The following is a 17,800-nucleotide window of genomic DNA, read 5'->3' as shown; positions in this document are numbered from 1 at the left end:
TGTACTTTGGGAATATTAATCAAAGCTTACGTGTGTCTTTTTGACCGCACATTCAAATATTTTGAGACTGACGAAGTCAAGATTGTACAAATTAGACCTAAATAAAAGCTTGAATGTTTCAATGATAAATTGAGGAAAGGGTAAATACACTACAGTAGCTTTGTAGATCAGACCTTACTTGTAGAGGGAGGGAGGGAGGGAGGGAGGGAGGGAGGGAGGGAGGGAGGGAGGGAGGGAGGGAGGGAGATTCAGATAAGTTAAGCACAGTTCATGACATTCTGGGAATTCCAACTGACATTCCTTCAGAGCGAGACGGCTTCATCAGGTCTAAGTGAAAATCACCTAGATCCACCAGGAATGTGCGTCTGTGATTTGCCAGAATCAAACACAAACCAAACTCCGCTGCCCCTCGATATGATTGGACAGATCCGTTTTCAAACCGACCAAGTCGGGGCCTGACTAATTTTTTGGAACACACACAGCCTCAGCAATTATTGACAGTTGGTGTGGTTAAGAAGGTGTTCACTTCACTATGGACCTATTCAAAGGTTGCGCCCCAAAAAATATATATTGCTGTGGAGAGATGCTGACCTATGGGCCTTGGTCAAAAGTAGTGCACTATATAGGGAATAGGGTGCAATTTGGGACACTTCCATAGTCTGATTGTGTGGAATAGGAGGCCCACTCTCCTCTGAAGACAAGATAGTGAGAGTTTCTCTGAGAAAATGGGGGTTTGAAGATGTGTCATGCCCATGGGAGTAGTCTATACAGGTTAACAGTAGTCTATACAGGTTAACAGTAGTCTATACAGGTTAACAGTAGTCTATACAGGTTAACAGTAGTCTATACAGGTTAACAGTAGTCTATACAGGTTAACAGTAGTCTGTACATGTTAACAGTAGTTTGTACAGGTTAACAGTAGTCTATACAGGTTAACAGTAGTCTATACAGGTTAACAGTAGTCTGTACAGGTTAACATTAGTCTATACAGGTTAACAGTAGTCTATACAGGTTAACAGTAGTCTGTACAGGTTAACATTAGTCTATACAGGTTAACAGTAGTCTGTACAGGTTAACATTAGTATATACAGGTTAACAGTAGTCTATACAGGTTAACAGTAGTCTATACAGGTTAACAGTAGTCTATACAGGTTAACAGTAGTCTATACAGGTTAACAGTAGTCTGTACAGGTTAACAGTAGTCTATACAGGTTAACAGTAGTTTGTACAGGTTAACAGTAGTCTGTACAGGTTAACAGTAGTCTGTACAGGTTAACAGTAGTCTGTACAGGTTAACAGTAGTCTGTACAGGTTAACATTAGTCTATACAGGTTAACAGTAGTCTGTACAGGTTAACATTAGTATATACAGGTTAACAGTAGTCTATACAGGTTAACAGTAGTCTATACAGGTTAACAGTAGTCTATACAGGTTAACAGTAGTCTGTACAGGTTAACATTGGTCTATACAGGTTAACATTAGTCTGTACAGGTTAACATTAGTCTATACAGGTTAACATTAGTATATACAGGTTAACAGTAGTCTATACAGGTTAACAGTACTCTATACAGGTTAACAGTGGAAAGGCCTTCCATTGGGAAGGATGTCTCTCCTGGCCCCGTCCAACTTGGATTCACGGTCCGTTCTGGTCTTGGGGGATTTCTGACAGGGCATTTTTTTTCTGTCGATCACTTGATCGCTCCCAATCCTGACTCCGCCGTTCTTGACAAAGACGCTCTCTGAGGAAGGTTCATCATAGTGCATTGACTTTATGGTCTCATCACTCTCAAGTTTATGCAGTTTTTATGTAGAGCTCAATTATGCAGGAATTGTCTCTTTGCCAGGCTTGGATTTTTGATGGGAGTGTGAATGGTACCTCTCTTCATCCAATCTCCATGTACTACTGCTGAGGCTCAGGTCCCCAGGCTTCATGGTAACATTGCAGAGAGATGCCTATATATAATCAACCCTCAAATACAATTACCCTGTATAAGAACTGGGTGGTCAGAGCCCCTTGACTGTATCGGCTCAGAGAGTAATGCTGAGTCTCTAATGGCAGCCTATAGACCAGGGCCCATAGACTGCCCATAGACTGCCCATAGACTGCCCATAGACTGCCCATAGACTACCCATAGACTGCCCATAGACTGCCCATAGACTGCTCATAGACTACCCATAGACTGCCCATAGACTGCCCATAGACTACCCATAGACTGTCCATAGACTACCCATAGACTACTCATAGACTGTCCATAGACTACTCATAGACTACCCATAGACTACCCATAGACTACCCATAGACTACCCATAGACTACCCATAGACTACCCATAGACTGCATTGTCAGTCACTCCTTGGTGCTCGATTCACTAATAGCAGTCGATTACTATCCAATCATGTTCTAATACAGTGTAGATCAGTGTAGGTGGTCTCTAATGTGGATATTGATCCCAGTCCCATTGCAATAACTACACACTCCCTTGACTGTATTGATGAGAAATACTGTACATCTACCAGCTATTAGCCACTAACTGTTTTAAGAGGGAACAGTAAACCAAATCAAGACTGTTGTGTTTCGCTTTGTCACTGAGTACCACTCTGTTCAAGGAGGCAAGATCTGAGACCCAAATGGTTCCCTATAGTGCAATACTTTTGATAAGGGTCAATAGGGCTCTGATAGAAAATAGTGCACTATATAGGGAATAGGGTGCCATTTGTGACTTATGCAAGGAGGTCGCTGCAACCTTCACACCATGTCACCAGTGATCATGTCAGCAGAACCCTCAGACCCCGAGAGAGGGGGACATTTGTCATGTTCTCTGTTAGCCAGACAATTCTCTCTCTCTGTCTGTGTCTAGACGACTGTGACCTGCCTGTAGGGGGAGGGAGAGAGGGGGAGAGGGAGTGAGGGAGAGAGAGGGAGGGATGGAGGGAGAGAGAGGGATGGAGGGAGAGAGAGATGGAAGGGAGAGAGAGATGGAAAGGAGAGAGAGATGGAAAGGAGAGAGCGATAGACGGCAGAGAGAGGGGAGGGAGGGAGAGAGGGGAGGTGTTCAGCTGTAGTACAGGGACAGGGGTACAGCCAGAAGCCAACACACACATAGGTGACACACACTGACAGCTTTACCTCCTTAGCTAACCCGTGGGAGTAGCCAGGGGGTGACCCATCCCATTGAACAGCCAGGGGGTGTCCCCTCCCTTTGAACAGCCACGTGGTGACCCATCCCATTGAACAGCCAGGGGGTGACCCATCCCATTGAACAGCCAGGGGGTGTCCACTCCCTTTGAACAGCCACGTGGTGACCCATCCCATTGAACAGCCAGGGGGTGTCCCCTCCCTTTGAACAGCCACGTGGTGACCCATCCCATTGAATAGCCATGGGGGGATGACCCATCCCATTGAACAGCCATGGGGGGGATGACCCATCCCATTGAACAGCCATGGGGGGGTGACCCATCCCATTGAACAGCCAGGGGGTGACCCATCCCATTGCCGCAGAAATGAGGACCCACAATCCCCAAATTCACCCCCCACTGTGGAGGGTCCCGTTAGGATTTGACGTCTGATGGAGGGGCGCCGAGAGATCCACGTGCACACACAACCCCAGACACAACCCAGACACAACACAGACACAACCCCAGACACAACCCCAGACACAACCCTTCCTTCTCTTTATCCCCCCCAGTCCTCCTCTCAAATCTCCTGACAAACTATGGAGTCATTGCCATAATGTCATTCATCTCTGGTCTGTCTCATGTGGTGCTGGGAAGACTAGTGGTACCAATGTAAAACTACCATGAACTCAGAGAGAAACAACAACAGCTAAATAAGCCTGGCTCAGGCTGATATCCAATGGCACATAAGCAAACCTGTGTACACTATTTTCTATTGTTGCGTTGGACATACTATTGCTGCGGTGTGTAGCGTGTTTGCAGGTGCGTGAGTGCATATGTCCGTCTTCACCTCAGTGTCATGTTTGGCCTCGTCCTCATATCAACTACTGGGTGTTAATGAGTGTGTTTAAGTGTGTGTGTGTGTGTTTTAAGTGTGTGTGTGTGTGTGTGTGTGTGTGTGTGTGTGTGTGTGTGTGTGTGTGTGTGTGTGTGTGTGTGTGTGTGTGTGTGTGTGTGTGTGAGTGCATGCGTTTGTGAGTGTGTGTGTTAAATGCCATCCTTCTCTGCTACACATATCAGTGATAAAAGACCACTGCTTCGACTTCCACAGCACAGTGAATACCCTTGGCCTGTATAAAGTCACAGACAGGTCTGCTTCAGTCCCTCAAGCCCTGAGGCTCTGTCTCGCCTCGGTAGATGGCTGGCTCCCCCCGGAGGTATTTAGGGGCCACTGCAGGTTGCCGGCAGTACCTGCGCAGCCATAGACACTGCATTGTGCTCCGACTGTAAAGCAGTCTGCTCGCCGCAAGGCACTCTCACACTGGCGTGAAAGCTGATTGTTTCTCTGTACAGGAGCCTGAAGCTGAGGGAGATGGCTTCATAACAGGTACATTGACAGCTCTGTAGCTAGCCTGACAGTAGCTCTGTAGCTAACGTCACTGGAGAATAGATAGTTGTAACTGCTCCGGGGAGCTTGGATGGAGGGAGAAGGGGGTGTGGGCATGTCCGTGAGAGGTGTGTGTGTGTGTGTGTGTGTGTGTGTGTGTGTGTGTGTGTGTGTGTGTGTGTGTGTGTGTGTGTCCTGATGTCATTATTCTCTATGAACGTTGAGAGTGGCACGGCTGAGGTTAGGGCTTCTGTTAGACATGCCGTTGCCAGTCAGTGTTTGTTCTGACGTTGCCCGACACCGTTTGTTAGCTGGATAGAATTGCAAGTCAGAGCTGTTAGCAAGAAAATAAAATAATGAGTCAGGGAAACTGAGACAGTGACGCACGAAATGTTGAACAGTGAGTCTCTATTTAAGGGGCTTAAAGAGACCGAATGAATAGCAACAACAGTGAAGACAAAGGGAAGAGGAGAGTAAATGAGGAGCTGTTAATGTTTACCAGTGTCACAGACAAGGGTAGGTTCAGGCTGGCTGCCTAGTTGAGTTTGAAATGAAGTAAAGAAGTTGGCTAGGCAGGTTCTTTGTCAATCTGTTGTTGTGGTTTGTGTGTAGGTTCAGATCACATACGGGCTGGTTTGTCTAACTTTGCTGTAATGAATGCATTGGGGGGTATAGATTCACCTTGAACCAGTGTCCTTACTTTTTCCCTCCATTACATTATCTGATTTAGAGACTGCTTTGTAATCATTTTCTCTTTTCTGTCAGACCCATTTACTTCATAGGATGTATCCCAAAATGGTACCATATTCCCTATTTAGTGCACTTCTTTTGAGCAGGCCCATATGGTCTGGTCAAAAGTAGTGCACTATACGGCATAGGGGGCCATTTTGTGGCGCAGGAATAGTGGAATGTAGTTTAACACCATGGAGCCCCACTAGCTTTTCAGATGGTCAATTATTCCAACATTTCTGAATGTGATGCAGTTTATACGATCATCATTAGAGAATAAGCACCATTTCATTCTAGTGTTGAGCATGTTGTTTGTTTGGCTGGGCGGTGGGAATTCAAGTTTGGCTGGACAGAAAAACCCTAACAAACAACTCCAAATGTTTCCTCCAGTTGACAGATGCGGTTGCAGTCAGTTTCTCTCTCACCAAAACAATGGCTTGTGGTGAACTTAATTGAATCCGTCTTGATGAGGCACACCCCCCCCCGTGTCTCTCCACTCGTGTCAAAAAGCTGACTGAACACTCCCCCTTTACCAGAGACATCCCTGGCAGAGGAAACTCTCTCTCCCTCTCTCCCTCTCTCCCTGTGATTGTGTCAATGCGGCACTCTCCTGATTCACTCTTTTTTTGGGAAAGGGGGAAGAGAGGGAGGGAGGTGCTGCAGAGGTGCAGAGGATAAAGAGCACCTTCCTCCTCTGCAGGCTCCTCTCTTTGAGGAAGTTTCTGTCCCTTACTGTACCCCCCTGGCATTCCAAACCCCGGCCCCTGGTCGCCCCGGTGCATACTTGGTAGTATCTGTAGCAGCAATTAGTAGAGATGTGATGAACCCAGTCCGTTCTCCATATCCCTCGGCCGTCATAGTATTTCCCGCGGCTTCCGTGACCAGAGGTGTCGGAATGTGAGGCTCTTCTCCACACTGTGGTTGTTCCTCCTCAGGCAGTAGTGGTGGTCTAGTGGGACCTGGTTTAAGAGTGTGTGTACTGTACTCCGACACGTGCTGTGTGTGTGTGTGTGTGTGTGTGTGTGTGTGTGTGTGTGTGTGTGTGTGTGTGTGTGTGTGTGTGTGTGTGTGTGTGTGTGTGTGTCTAACGAAGGTGCTTCCCGCCTCTCCCTGGTTCTCTTTAATGCCTCCCTCATCAGAGAGAAGCCGGCGAACAAAACCACAACAGACAAAACCTTTGAAAGGAGGCGTCTTTGAAGGATACGTGCCCCGTTCCCTGAAAGAGAGAGAAACACCGTTAATTGGGAGCAGTGTGTGAGGCAGAGGGGGGAAAAGGGATAATTTCCTAATAAGGAGCTTGGTTTTTATGAGGGAGTTGCTGGGAAATGGGAACCATAGGCTGGTAGACGCAAAGTGCCTATAATCTGCATATACGTACATCTTTTAATCTCTCTGTCAAGTGTTCCTTTTAAAACCGCTCCTTTGGTGATATTGAAGTGGTTTTAACTGAGTTTCAGTCAATGGCATTATTAGTAGACCACCAGTGGTCTGAAAGTCACAGACAAAACCCCTCCACAGAGGCCCTTGCATTTCTAAGCGGATTTTGACATTGAGAATTCCTCATGCTGGTTGAGTCCTCACACAAACACACGTAGGATATGAAAAAAAAACAGCCCTCTTGCTTTTTCGAATTAATCTGAGGATAACAAGAAGAGAGTGAGGCTCTGGTATGGGGGTGGGCATCTTTGAGCGGCTCCACAACGGACCCCTGAGGTACGCCTTTTTCAAAGTACCCCCCAGAGAACCCAGTGGAAATAAAGTCTGTCAGGGAAGAAGAAGAAGAGCCCTTATGTGTCTGTCTCTGAGTATTTCCATGAGTAACGCACGGCCTCGCTGCTCTGAAAACGCTGCAGACACTTTTGTTCATCCTGCCCTCCCTGTGGTTCCCTCCTCCTGCAGGCGGATAGATAGTATGAAAAGATGACCCCCTCAGAATGAGTGTGCAGCGAGATAGATAGGGGACTGCCTGAAGTGAGTTGTAGGAATGCAAGGATAAACCGCAGAAGTAATGCCCCCTAACAGACCTCGTCAAAATCTCTGCAGCTGTTAGTTTCCATCACCGGTACAGTACATAGCTAACAAATCAACCTATTGGTTTGAGGGCCGTGACGATACCAGTAACACAATATTTTTTTACATGGCAAAAATGAAAACACGAAACGGATACTGGTATCCGTTTGCTGTTTTGCTGTTTTGTTTCCTAGCCACGATACAACAATACGGGCATCGTCCTGGTCCTAATCTGTTTATGGATTCTATTGCAAGACCTACAGTAACATCAGTTAAACGTCCCGCTGGTGATGCGTTAGTAGCAGGTCGGATCTCTTCTTTAAAAGGCTGATCTGATCTCCTCCCCAGTCCTGCAGAGTGAGATCATAAACCCAGCGAGTCATCCTCATGTTGTAAGCGTCTGTCTTTGATCAAATATTTGTGTTTGTGTTGGAGAGATGTATTGGGAATCCACTGTTTGGTTAATACTCACTGGTGTGCTGTGTGCTACTTATGTTGAGATGGAACTGGGCCGTCTGATTCTGGGATATAGGAGGACTAAGGAAGCCTGTGTTTGTTATTCTGTGTGGTCGAGGTCAGCAGTGACCGTGGTACTAAAACAAACCTGACTCATACCTCAAATAGGAAATGCCAAGCACTAAGCTTCCCATCTTTAAATGAGTCAGATCAACTTGTAGAACTTTCACTCTCTCCCTCTCTCTCTCCCTCTCTCTGTCTCTATTTATCTCTCTCTCTCTCTCTCTCTCTCTCTCTCTCTCTCTCTTTCTCTCTGTCTTTCTCTCTGTCTTTCTCTCTCTGCATTTCTCTCTCTTCATCTCTCTCTCTGTATATCTCTCGCTCTCTGTATATCTCTCACTCTCTGTATATCTCTCTCTGTCTCTGTCTCTCTCTCTGTCTCTTTCTCTGTCTCTCTCTGTCTTTATGTCTCTCTCTCGCTGATAAAGCTGAAGATCCTGCCAGCTTCCATCGGTCTCTCTCTCTCTCTCTCTCTCTCTCTCGCTCTCTCTCCTTTCTTTTTGTCTACAGTTATAGATCCCACCCTTACCCCATATTGTCCTCTATGTTGTAGATTTATACAGACTGGGCCAACCACTACCTGACCAAGTCTGGCTGCCCTCGACTCATCAAGGACCTGACCATAGACATTGCTGATGGAGTTCTGCTGGCAGAAATCATCCAGATCATAGGTGAGAGAACACACACACACACACACACACACACACACACACACACACACACACACACACACACACACACACACACACACACACACACACACACACACACACACACTGACGCAAACACACACACACACAAAGGCACTGATATAAACACACACACGTGCTAACGCAAACACACACACACAGGCTCTGTTATAAACACACACACACAGGCACTGACGCAAACACACACACGCACACAGGCACTGATATAAACACACACGCACAGACGCAAACAAGCACACCCACACACATGTACACACACACACACTCCTGACTTAACCTCATTTGTTAGGCTGAGGGAAACTCTCCATATACCCAGCTATAAAACGTAACGGTGCAGGCATTTAGACGGAACACAAAGGCTTTATCTTCCTTTCCAACTGGTCTCTGTCAGGAGAGGAGCTCCAGCCCTGGCAGCCCACTACACACAGACTGGAAACTAGTCCTGCTCTATTGAACCATGTGTCTCCCATGTGTATCTTTTAGCTAGCCTAGAGAGGCTGGTGTTGATGCTCTGCCTCTCTCTTTTTCCCACCTCCCGGGCTGTCTTGAAACTTTACCCCTGCTCTCCACAACAGACAATGGCCCGATATCCCGCGTCAGTAACACTCAGGCAGCAGCTGATGAATTAGCAGAGACTTTTCTTTTCCCAAACTTTCACTGCTCTGTGGTTGGGCAGGGGGCATTACTAAAAACACACACACGCACGCACTAACGCACGCACGCACGCACGCACGCACGCACGCACGCACGCACGCACGCACGCACGCACACACACACACAAACACAGAGATCCGTGCTCCTCCTGTTGCTGAGCTCTGTAAGGGCTCCTCCACTAGACTAGAAGTCCCCTAACTCAGAAGGGTCTCTGGTGTTTCACTGTGTGTTTAGGCACTTCTTCTTGTGGGAAGGTTTCACACTTAATTGTTTTGTTGTTGTTCTTCTTCCAGCTAATGAGAAAGTGGAGGACATCAATGTCAGCCCCAGGAGTCAATCACACATGGTGAGTCTGCTAGTTCACCTTCCTTTTTGTGGAGGTGATAGTATTACTTCTGTTTTTATTTCTGCTGTCATGGTATTGAAACGTTGGCCTGGTTGAGAGTCTGTATGAGGACATGTTCTGTAGGTCTTTCAGGGTACTGTCATGAACATGTTTGATTGTATTGCAGGAAACATAACAGTACTATTCAGAGACCACAGAAGGCTGACTGCTATGGTCCTAATTGCAAAAATCTCTTAGCCAAAAATATACTCTGTCAATGATGTGACTTTAAATGCATAATGTCTAATTGCACACAGCCCACAGCTTGACGATTACCTCTCAATCTAACTACTATAATTCAGTGAGTTCTCTCACTTTGTCCGTCTGTTTTGGCATCTTTTACACTAGTGTAATTAAAAGCGACTTAGCTAGCTGTATTGCCGTGTAGTTTTAATGGATTCTGAGGGGGATTACAGACCAGGCTTCTGTCTTACAGTAAACCCAACAGGGTTGGTGTTTGGCCAAAGCCCTGTGTTTGTGGCTAGAGCTGGGTCTGGTCCACTGTGACACACTGGTCACTAAGGGCTCTCCCCTACAAGCCCACAGAAATGCAGGTCCAGACGCCAGCCACCCCTGTCCCTAAAGGATTTGTGCTGGAGGAGGTGCCTGTTTATGTGTAATGTGTGTGTGCCTGTGTAATGTGTGTGTGCCTGTGTAATGTGTGTGTGCCTGTGTAATGTGTGTGTGCCTGTGTAATGTGTGTGTGCCTGTGTAATGTGTGTGTGCCTGTGTAATGTGTGTGTGCCTGTGTAATGTGTGTGTGCGTGTGTGTGTGTGTGTGTGTGTGTGTGTGTGTGTGTGTGTGTGTGTGTGTGTGTGTGTGTGTGTGTGTGTGTGTGTGTGTGTGTGTGTGTGTGTGTGTGTGTGTGTGTGTGTGTGTGTGTGTGTTCACTCTTTGTCTCAGTCACTCAAAGCCCATTGATCCAGCATGAGCCTCAGAGGCCGTGCCAGCCCCTGTGGTGGGGAGGGGAACTTGACTTTGAGGAAACACGTCTGCTTGTGGCTCGGGGTATATGGGGGACATGAGCAGAGGGAACATCTGACACACTTGTGGAGCCGTGTTGCACTGAGCAGCTCTGGAGAGAGGACAACATTGGTCCTCAGAACTGAGTGGATTTAAGGCAAGCCACTGAGGGTCAAAGGGCAATTCAGGAACAACTAAGGTAACAGAGGATAATTGGAGATGATGTGGCAGACAGGTTTTCATAGTGTGTTTTACCGCTGCAGACTAGGAACAGCTTGTTAGTGAATGTAGGTGTACATGTACTGTATGTTGTGCTGGGTTGGCAGTAGATGCTATTTGCCTCTCCGGTGTTGTCTGTGTGATCGAGCTAATATGTGTCATTAAACCAGGGTTCTCCAACCCTGACCCTGGAGAGATACCCTCCTGTAGGTTTTAACTCCAACCCTGACCCTGGAGAGATACCCTCCTGTAGGTTTTAACTCCAACCCTGACCCTGGAGAGATACCCTCCTGTAGGTTTTAACTCCAACCCCAGCTGTAACTAACCTGATTCATCTTATCAACCAGCTAATGATTAGAATCAGGTGTGCTAGATTAGGGTTGAAGTTAAAACCTACAGGACGGTAGCTCTCCAGGACCAGGGATGGAGAGCCCTGCATTCAACTGTTGATGGGAAGCGTAGGTGCTGTGAGGGGGACCTGACTGGCTTTACATACCATTCAGCTTGATAGTGGACGATTGACAGGATGGGATGATGTGAGGGAAACTGAAGAAGGAAATTGAACACTGTTAACATGGCATTGCAGTGACTACCTACGGATATCCATATTAGGCAAACGTCCAATTCCGTAACACGTTACGTTAGTGTTGCTATCAGTGTGTAAAATCTCTTAAGTACAATTAAAATAATATTGTAGTTACTCATTGTTTCATAGGACTTACAGCAGCAACCCTTACCCTAAGCTACAGGGTGAAGTTACTCATTGTTTCATAGGACTTACAGCAGCAACCCTTACCCTAAGCTACAGGGTGAAGTTACTCATTGTTTCATAGGATTTACAGCAGCAACCCTTACCCTAAGCTACAGGGTGAAGTTACTCATTGTTTCATAGGACTTACAGCAGCAACCCTTACCCTAAGCTACAGGGTGAAGTTACTCATTGTTTCATAGGACTTACAGCACCAACCCTTACCCTAAGCTACAGGGTGAAGTTACTCATTGTTTCATAGGACTTACAGCAGCAACCCTTACCCTAAGCTACAGGGTGAAGTTACTCATTGTTTCATAGGACTTACAGCAGCAACCCTTACCCTAAGCTACAGGGTGAATTTACTCATTGTTTCATAGGACTTACAGCAGCAACCCTTACCCTAAGCTACAGGGTGAAGTTACTCATTGTTTCATAGGACTTACAGCAGCAACCCTTACCCTAAGCTACAGGGTGAAGTTACTCATTGTTTCATAGGACTTACAGCAGCAACCCTTACCCTAAGCTACAGGGTGAAGTTACTCATTGTTTCATAGGACTTACAGCAGCAACCCTCACCCTAAGCTACAGGGTGAAGTTAATCATTGTTTCATAGGACTTACAGCAGCAACCCTTACCCCAAGCTACAGGGTGAAGTTACTCATTGTTTCATAGGACTTACAGCAGCAACCCTTACCCTAAGCTACAGGGTGAAGTACAGTGTAAAAATGAGTAATTACATTACTAACTGGAGTAATTACACTCTACTAAGGGCTCTGTAATGTAAAGTGGATCAGTCCATCTATATCACCGCTACTGAGCGGAGAAATTACTCTTAAGTCTTGTTCATTGATCTTTTTGGAGATTGTAGCTGTGTAGCTGAACAACACTGAAGAAACTATTTTCAGCAGGCGAGGAGCATCTCTTATTGCCTGAGGAAGTCGGAGGAACAGACTTCTATCCAACACGGCTCCAGCTATACTTCACCGACTAAATTGCATAATAGAGTCTCTCCCATTGATCTGACTCTGCTCAGGTCGGCTAATTGATCTGACTCTGCTCAGGTCGGCTAATTGATCTGACTCTGCTCAGGTCGGCTAATTGATATGACTCTGCTCAGGTCGGCTAATTGATCTGACTCTGCTCAGGTCGGCTAATTGATCTGACTCTGCTCAGGTCGGCTAATTGATCTGACTCTGCTCAGGTCGGCTAATTGATCTGACTTTGCTCAGGTCGGCTAATTGATCTGACTCTGCTCAGGTCGGCTAATTGATCTGACTCTGCTCAGGTCGGCTAATTGATCTGACTCTGCTCAGGTCGGCTAATTGATCTGACTCTGCTCAGGTCGGCTAATTGATCTGGCTGGAAGAGCACGTGGCTAAGCGCTAGTCTAAGGCCAGCCAGCCAGTAGTGAACATCAACTGACCCCAACACGTTTGTTCTCCATTAGTGAAAGAGCAAGAGGTAGGGCATCCCTGCCAACTGGGGGTACCAGGGGTGAGAAAACGTGGGAGGAAATCTTGAATACTTTACATGTGCGGGATGGCAGCGATTCCAAGGGGCGTGCCGTTCTCGGTGGTCGATTCTGGAATTCCGAGCAAGCCTTTCTCCAAACATGCCGCTTGGTGTGTTTGGAGTTGGGTTTACTGGGAACTGAGACTGGGAGTTTCTGTAGACCACATCCTGACCCACAGTACAATATAGTCTCAGTGGGGAGCCTGGATGACCGCTCTTCAGAGGCAGGCTGAGCCAAACAAGAGAAGAACCTCAAGTGTGTTTCCTAGCACATCCTCTCTCATTTACGAGTCTTTTAGCAGCCGCTCAGAGACACTTACAGTTAGTGCAATCATCTTAAGATAGTTTGGTGGAAAAACCACATATCTCAGTCATAGTAAGTACATTTTTCCTGGGTGTTTTTTTTGTTGGTCTCCTCAAAACCCATTGGATGAGATGGTCAGAGGGCAGGTTCCTCTGCCCATTTCATCCAATGGGTTTTGAGAAGGAGTCGAGGAGAGAGGATGCGAGGAATCAAGAAGATGCAATGGAGATTCTCTCAAGGACAAGGCAGTGTAAAGGGATTACAGTGTGATGATGTCTCTTTACACTGGGTTAGCCATGTGGGGAGGAACTCACACGCTGTTCATTAAGACATCACGTCGGAGCTCCGCGTCTTTTAAGCGTCTCTTTCATCTCACAGCATGTTTCACGCCTCTCTTCCACTGTTAAATTGAAGTCTTTCTGACAGCGCCTCTTCTCTAATTGTATATGGAGTAGCCAGGGGAATTAGATATGCACAAACAGGGCCCTTGAACAGAGCAGTTTTCTTCTTCTTTAGTCGTTGGTGAAGAAATGATGGTCTGACAGAGAATGACAGCCTGGATCGTAAAAGGCTCTGTTCAGCAGAAAAATAAAGCTCATTTATGGCGTCGTTAGCCAACCGCAGCCACATCAGCGGAACGCAGACATGACGTGTGCTCAGTTCACTGTCCTTCTGAAGTCGCTGGAGTCTAAGAAGCCCCAGTATCCCTGTAGTTGGCACTTTACTGATGTGTAGTTTTACAGATGAATCATAGAATCGCTCATGAATTGAATGTTTTTCTATTCTGATTGAATTAGTTGTCTGTAATTGTTTCCATATGTCCTTCGTCTATGCTTGATGATGTGTTTTAATGTATGCACAGAGCCGTAAACAAACTTTCCCCGTGGGGATTATAAAGTGATTATCTTTATTTTTACAGAGACTTGAGGCAGTGATGCCGGCTTTCCCCGAGCAGCACTTTAACCTAGTATTTTCCCTCAGAGAGAGCCTCAGGCTGCATTAGTCAGTTGAAGTGAGGTTGGTTGGTTCCTTCTCCCGTCACATGGTCCAATGGTCACATGGAAGGTATAACAGAGTTAGGTGTTGGTTAATTCGTGAAGCAGCCAGGCGCCATCTGGGGCCAATCTGTTGGCAGGTGCGCAAGACGGACGGATGAGGGACACGCAGCATGCGCCCATCCCATTAACCTCGTTCGCCCGACACTGTCAGTGTTAATACAGTCTGGTATTAGCACTCTTAGATGGATCATGTATACCTGATGTGAAGTTTTGGCGTTGACAGCTGGACAGCGTTCCTTTGTGGCTACACTGTTCAACATCTGCCCTGTTTTATTGCACCGGTTGGTTATTGGATTTGCCAGCTCCAGCTGTCAATCCTATCCTTGTGAGATGAGGATCAGTTGGTCTGGTAATGATGCGACATATGAAGGTTCATGACGCGAGGCTGGGGAGTGTCCCTGGGTGTCACTACGATGCCATATATCCCTCTCATTCAAATTCAAAGCCAGTTCCACTACTTGTTGTTATTGTTCCCCTCTTACCAGGGACTGATTTAGACCTGGGATACCAGCTGGGTGCAATTAATTATCAGGTTGAACAGAAAAACCAGCAGTACCCTGGAGCTCGTAGGGTAAGAGTTGAATTCCCCTGGAACAGATAATTGACCTGAAGTTGCCGTGAGCAGCTGGATAGTTGGAACAGTGTTTTCACCGTTTATAAATGGAGCTGGATAGGATCATTCTCTAGTCACAACTCTGGCCGTCGTATTCTACTGTCCTGCTGCTTTTCCTTTCTCTCTCCCACTTACTTGATGAATGTTATCCATTGGCAGCGCACGCACCTCTCCCAGGTAGAAATATGTGCCTAGTTAAATTAATGAAAATCAGCTGGTCTGTGGAGGCTTGAAGCTGTGCATCTCTTTTCGAGTTTCTATCTCATTGCTCATTGCCATGGATTTGCTCCAAACCCTCATCCAATTTCCATTCTTCCTACATGAAGGCCAGGCCATGGGAGGACAATTTCCTTTGGGGTGGGGACAACCCTTTCATGTGTCTACACGGTAGACTATTCTAGAACTGACGAGGGAACACCTAAAGGCCTGTTATGTTCCAGGTGTACCCCACGTGGACCCTTTTAATCTCTCATGATAAAAAAAGAGGGCTCGACGGATGTCCTGTTAAAAGGGAAAAAAGCTGACTCGTTAAAAAGGTTCTGCCAGGGGATTGCTAACCTTTGATCTATCTCTGTTCTCTCCCTGACAAATCTGAAGTTCCTGACCGCCTCCATCTGTCTCAATCGCTCTCTCTCTTTCTCTCTCTCCCTCTTTGCCTCATCTCTCTTTCCCTCGTGTTCTCCATAAATACGGTACACTTCCCAAAATACTTTTTTTATGGACAGTCTATTTACGCCCCAAGAGATTTCAGCTCTGAAAAAGACCCTTCACTTTTCCTTGCGACTTTTATTTCGTTCCATTCTGCCTCAACTGGCTCGACACAGCCACCCTCTCAATCACCTTCAATGTGATAGGGGTAGTGTCACAGTTTCAATCAATTGTGAGGATCGTCACAATGTCCTTTCCTCTAAAGTCTCAGCCCTGGAGCAGAGACATGGGATACATCCTGAATGGCACCCTGGTCAAACGTAGTGCACTATTTATGTAATAGAGATGCTATTTGGGATGCACCCACAGTTTCTAGTTTGGCTCGGTAGGTATTGGGGGTCGTGTGAGGTCGTCGGTGGCAGGAAATGGTGCGAGCTGCGAAGGCATTTCCCACCTTGCTACTTGACTGGCCAGCAGGTTATGTAGACGGACATTTTCAGATGCCAACACTTGACCCCGCTGGTCCCCTCTGTGATGAGCCTCAGACACGATAGACAGAGCTCCCATTGTAGCCTGGCGACAGCAACTTCAGCCAGCATTGTTGCACTGCTGGGCGCACGTATGATGAAGTCATTGTGGCAAGGGTGAATTCTTAGCTACCAAGCTGTGGATGCTACTGGTTGACGGATTATGCTAATGCTGAATGAATTTTAATAGCTGAAAAAATTCCTCTTGGCTATTCTATTTGTGTATTTTTGAACAGGGTTGTATTTTTGCAGACCAGAGTTCCCTGTGTTTCTGTATTCGTCTTCAAGAAAATTAATACAACGGTGGAATAAAGTCCTCTTTGATATCATTTGAAAACATACAGCAAGACAATTGAATGTAGGAATTCTCCAGCCCCAATAAGAAGCTTGCCCTCTCTGCTAAAGCTGCGAAATAACTAACATGACTATTAAGGAAGTCCTCTTTACACTGAGGAACAGGGGAAATCAAATAAAACACAAGTGCGTTAACATAGGAGAGAGACTGTATATTTCCCAAGTTTCAAAGGCTTGTGTAAAACCTGCCCTATCTTGACAGCCGTATGAAAGAACCAGTCAGTGGAGATGATTAGGACTGTCACCCAAAATCTATATTGAGTAACTAAAATATGCAACAACCCCATTTATCCTCACACACCCACCATCCGGAGCTTGACTGATATTAGATTAACCCTCACACACCCACCATCCGGAGCTTGACTGATATTAGATTAACCCTCACACACCCACCATCCGGAGCTTGACTGATATTAGATTAACCCTCACACACCCACCATCCAGAGCTTGACTGATATTAGATTAACCCTCACACACCCACCATCCAGAGCTTGACTGATATTAGATTAACCCTCACACACCCACCATCCAGAGCTTGACTGATATTAGATTAACCCTCACACACCCACCAGCCAGAGCTTGACTGATATTAGATTAACCCTCACACACCCACCATCCGGAGCTTGACTGATATTAGATTAACCCTCACACACCCACCATCCGGAGCTTGACTGATATTAGATTAACCCTCACACACCCACCATCCAGAGCTTGACTGATATTAGATTAACCCTCACACACCCACCATCCAGAGCTTGATTGATATTAGATTAACCCTCACACACCCACCATCCAGAGCTTGACTGATATTAGATTAACCCTCACACACCCACCATCCAGAGCTTGACTGATATTAGATTAACCCTCACACCCACCATCCGGAGCTTGACTGATATTAGATTAACCCTCACACACCCACCATCCGGAGCTTGACAAACATTAGATTAACCCTCACACACCCACCATCCAGAGCTTGACTGATATTAGATTAACCCTCACACACCCACCATCCAGAGCTTGACTGATATTAGATTAACCCTCACACACCCACCATCCAGAGCTTGACTGATATTAGATTAACCCTCACACCCACCATCCGGAGCTTGACTGATATTAGATTAACCCTCACACACCCACCATCCGGAGCTTGACAAACATTAGATTAACCCTCATACACCCACCATCCGGAGCTTGACTGATATTAGATTAACCCTCACACACCCATCATCCGGAGCTTGACTGATATTAGATTAACCCTCACACACCCACCATCCGGAGCTTGACTGATATTAGATTAACCCTCACACACCCACTATCCGGAGCTTGACTGATATTAGATTAACCCT

General features: G+C 46.4%; 1 protein-coding gene across 1 annotated transcript in view; it reads left to right on the top strand.

The window, feature by feature from the left end:
* The window catches only part of LOC120037097 (neuron navigator 3-like), a gene marked incomplete at its 3' end in the record, with an annotated part of 135,074 nt that overhangs the window by 64,699 nt on the left and 52,575 nt on the right, over nt 1-17,800 (top strand). Inside the window, exons 2-3 of the mRNA XM_038983274.1 lie at nt 8,309-8,426; nt 9,413-9,465. Of these exons, the coding sequence (XP_038839202.1) occupies nt 8,309-8,426; nt 9,413-9,465 (171 nt within the window). The remainder of the gene's footprint in view (nt 1-8,308; nt 8,427-9,412; nt 9,466-17,800) is intronic.

The sequence above is a fragment of the Salvelinus namaycush genome, unplaced genomic scaffold (assembly GCF_016432855.1).
Source record: "Salvelinus namaycush isolate Seneca unplaced genomic scaffold, SaNama_1.0 Scaffold156, whole genome shotgun sequence".
In the NCBI taxonomy this organism is placed as follows: domain Eukaryota; kingdom Metazoa; phylum Chordata; class Actinopteri; order Salmoniformes; family Salmonidae; genus Salvelinus; species Salvelinus namaycush.
Note: the sequence above shows the minus strand (reverse complement) of the source record. Positions and strands in the feature narration are given on the sequence as shown.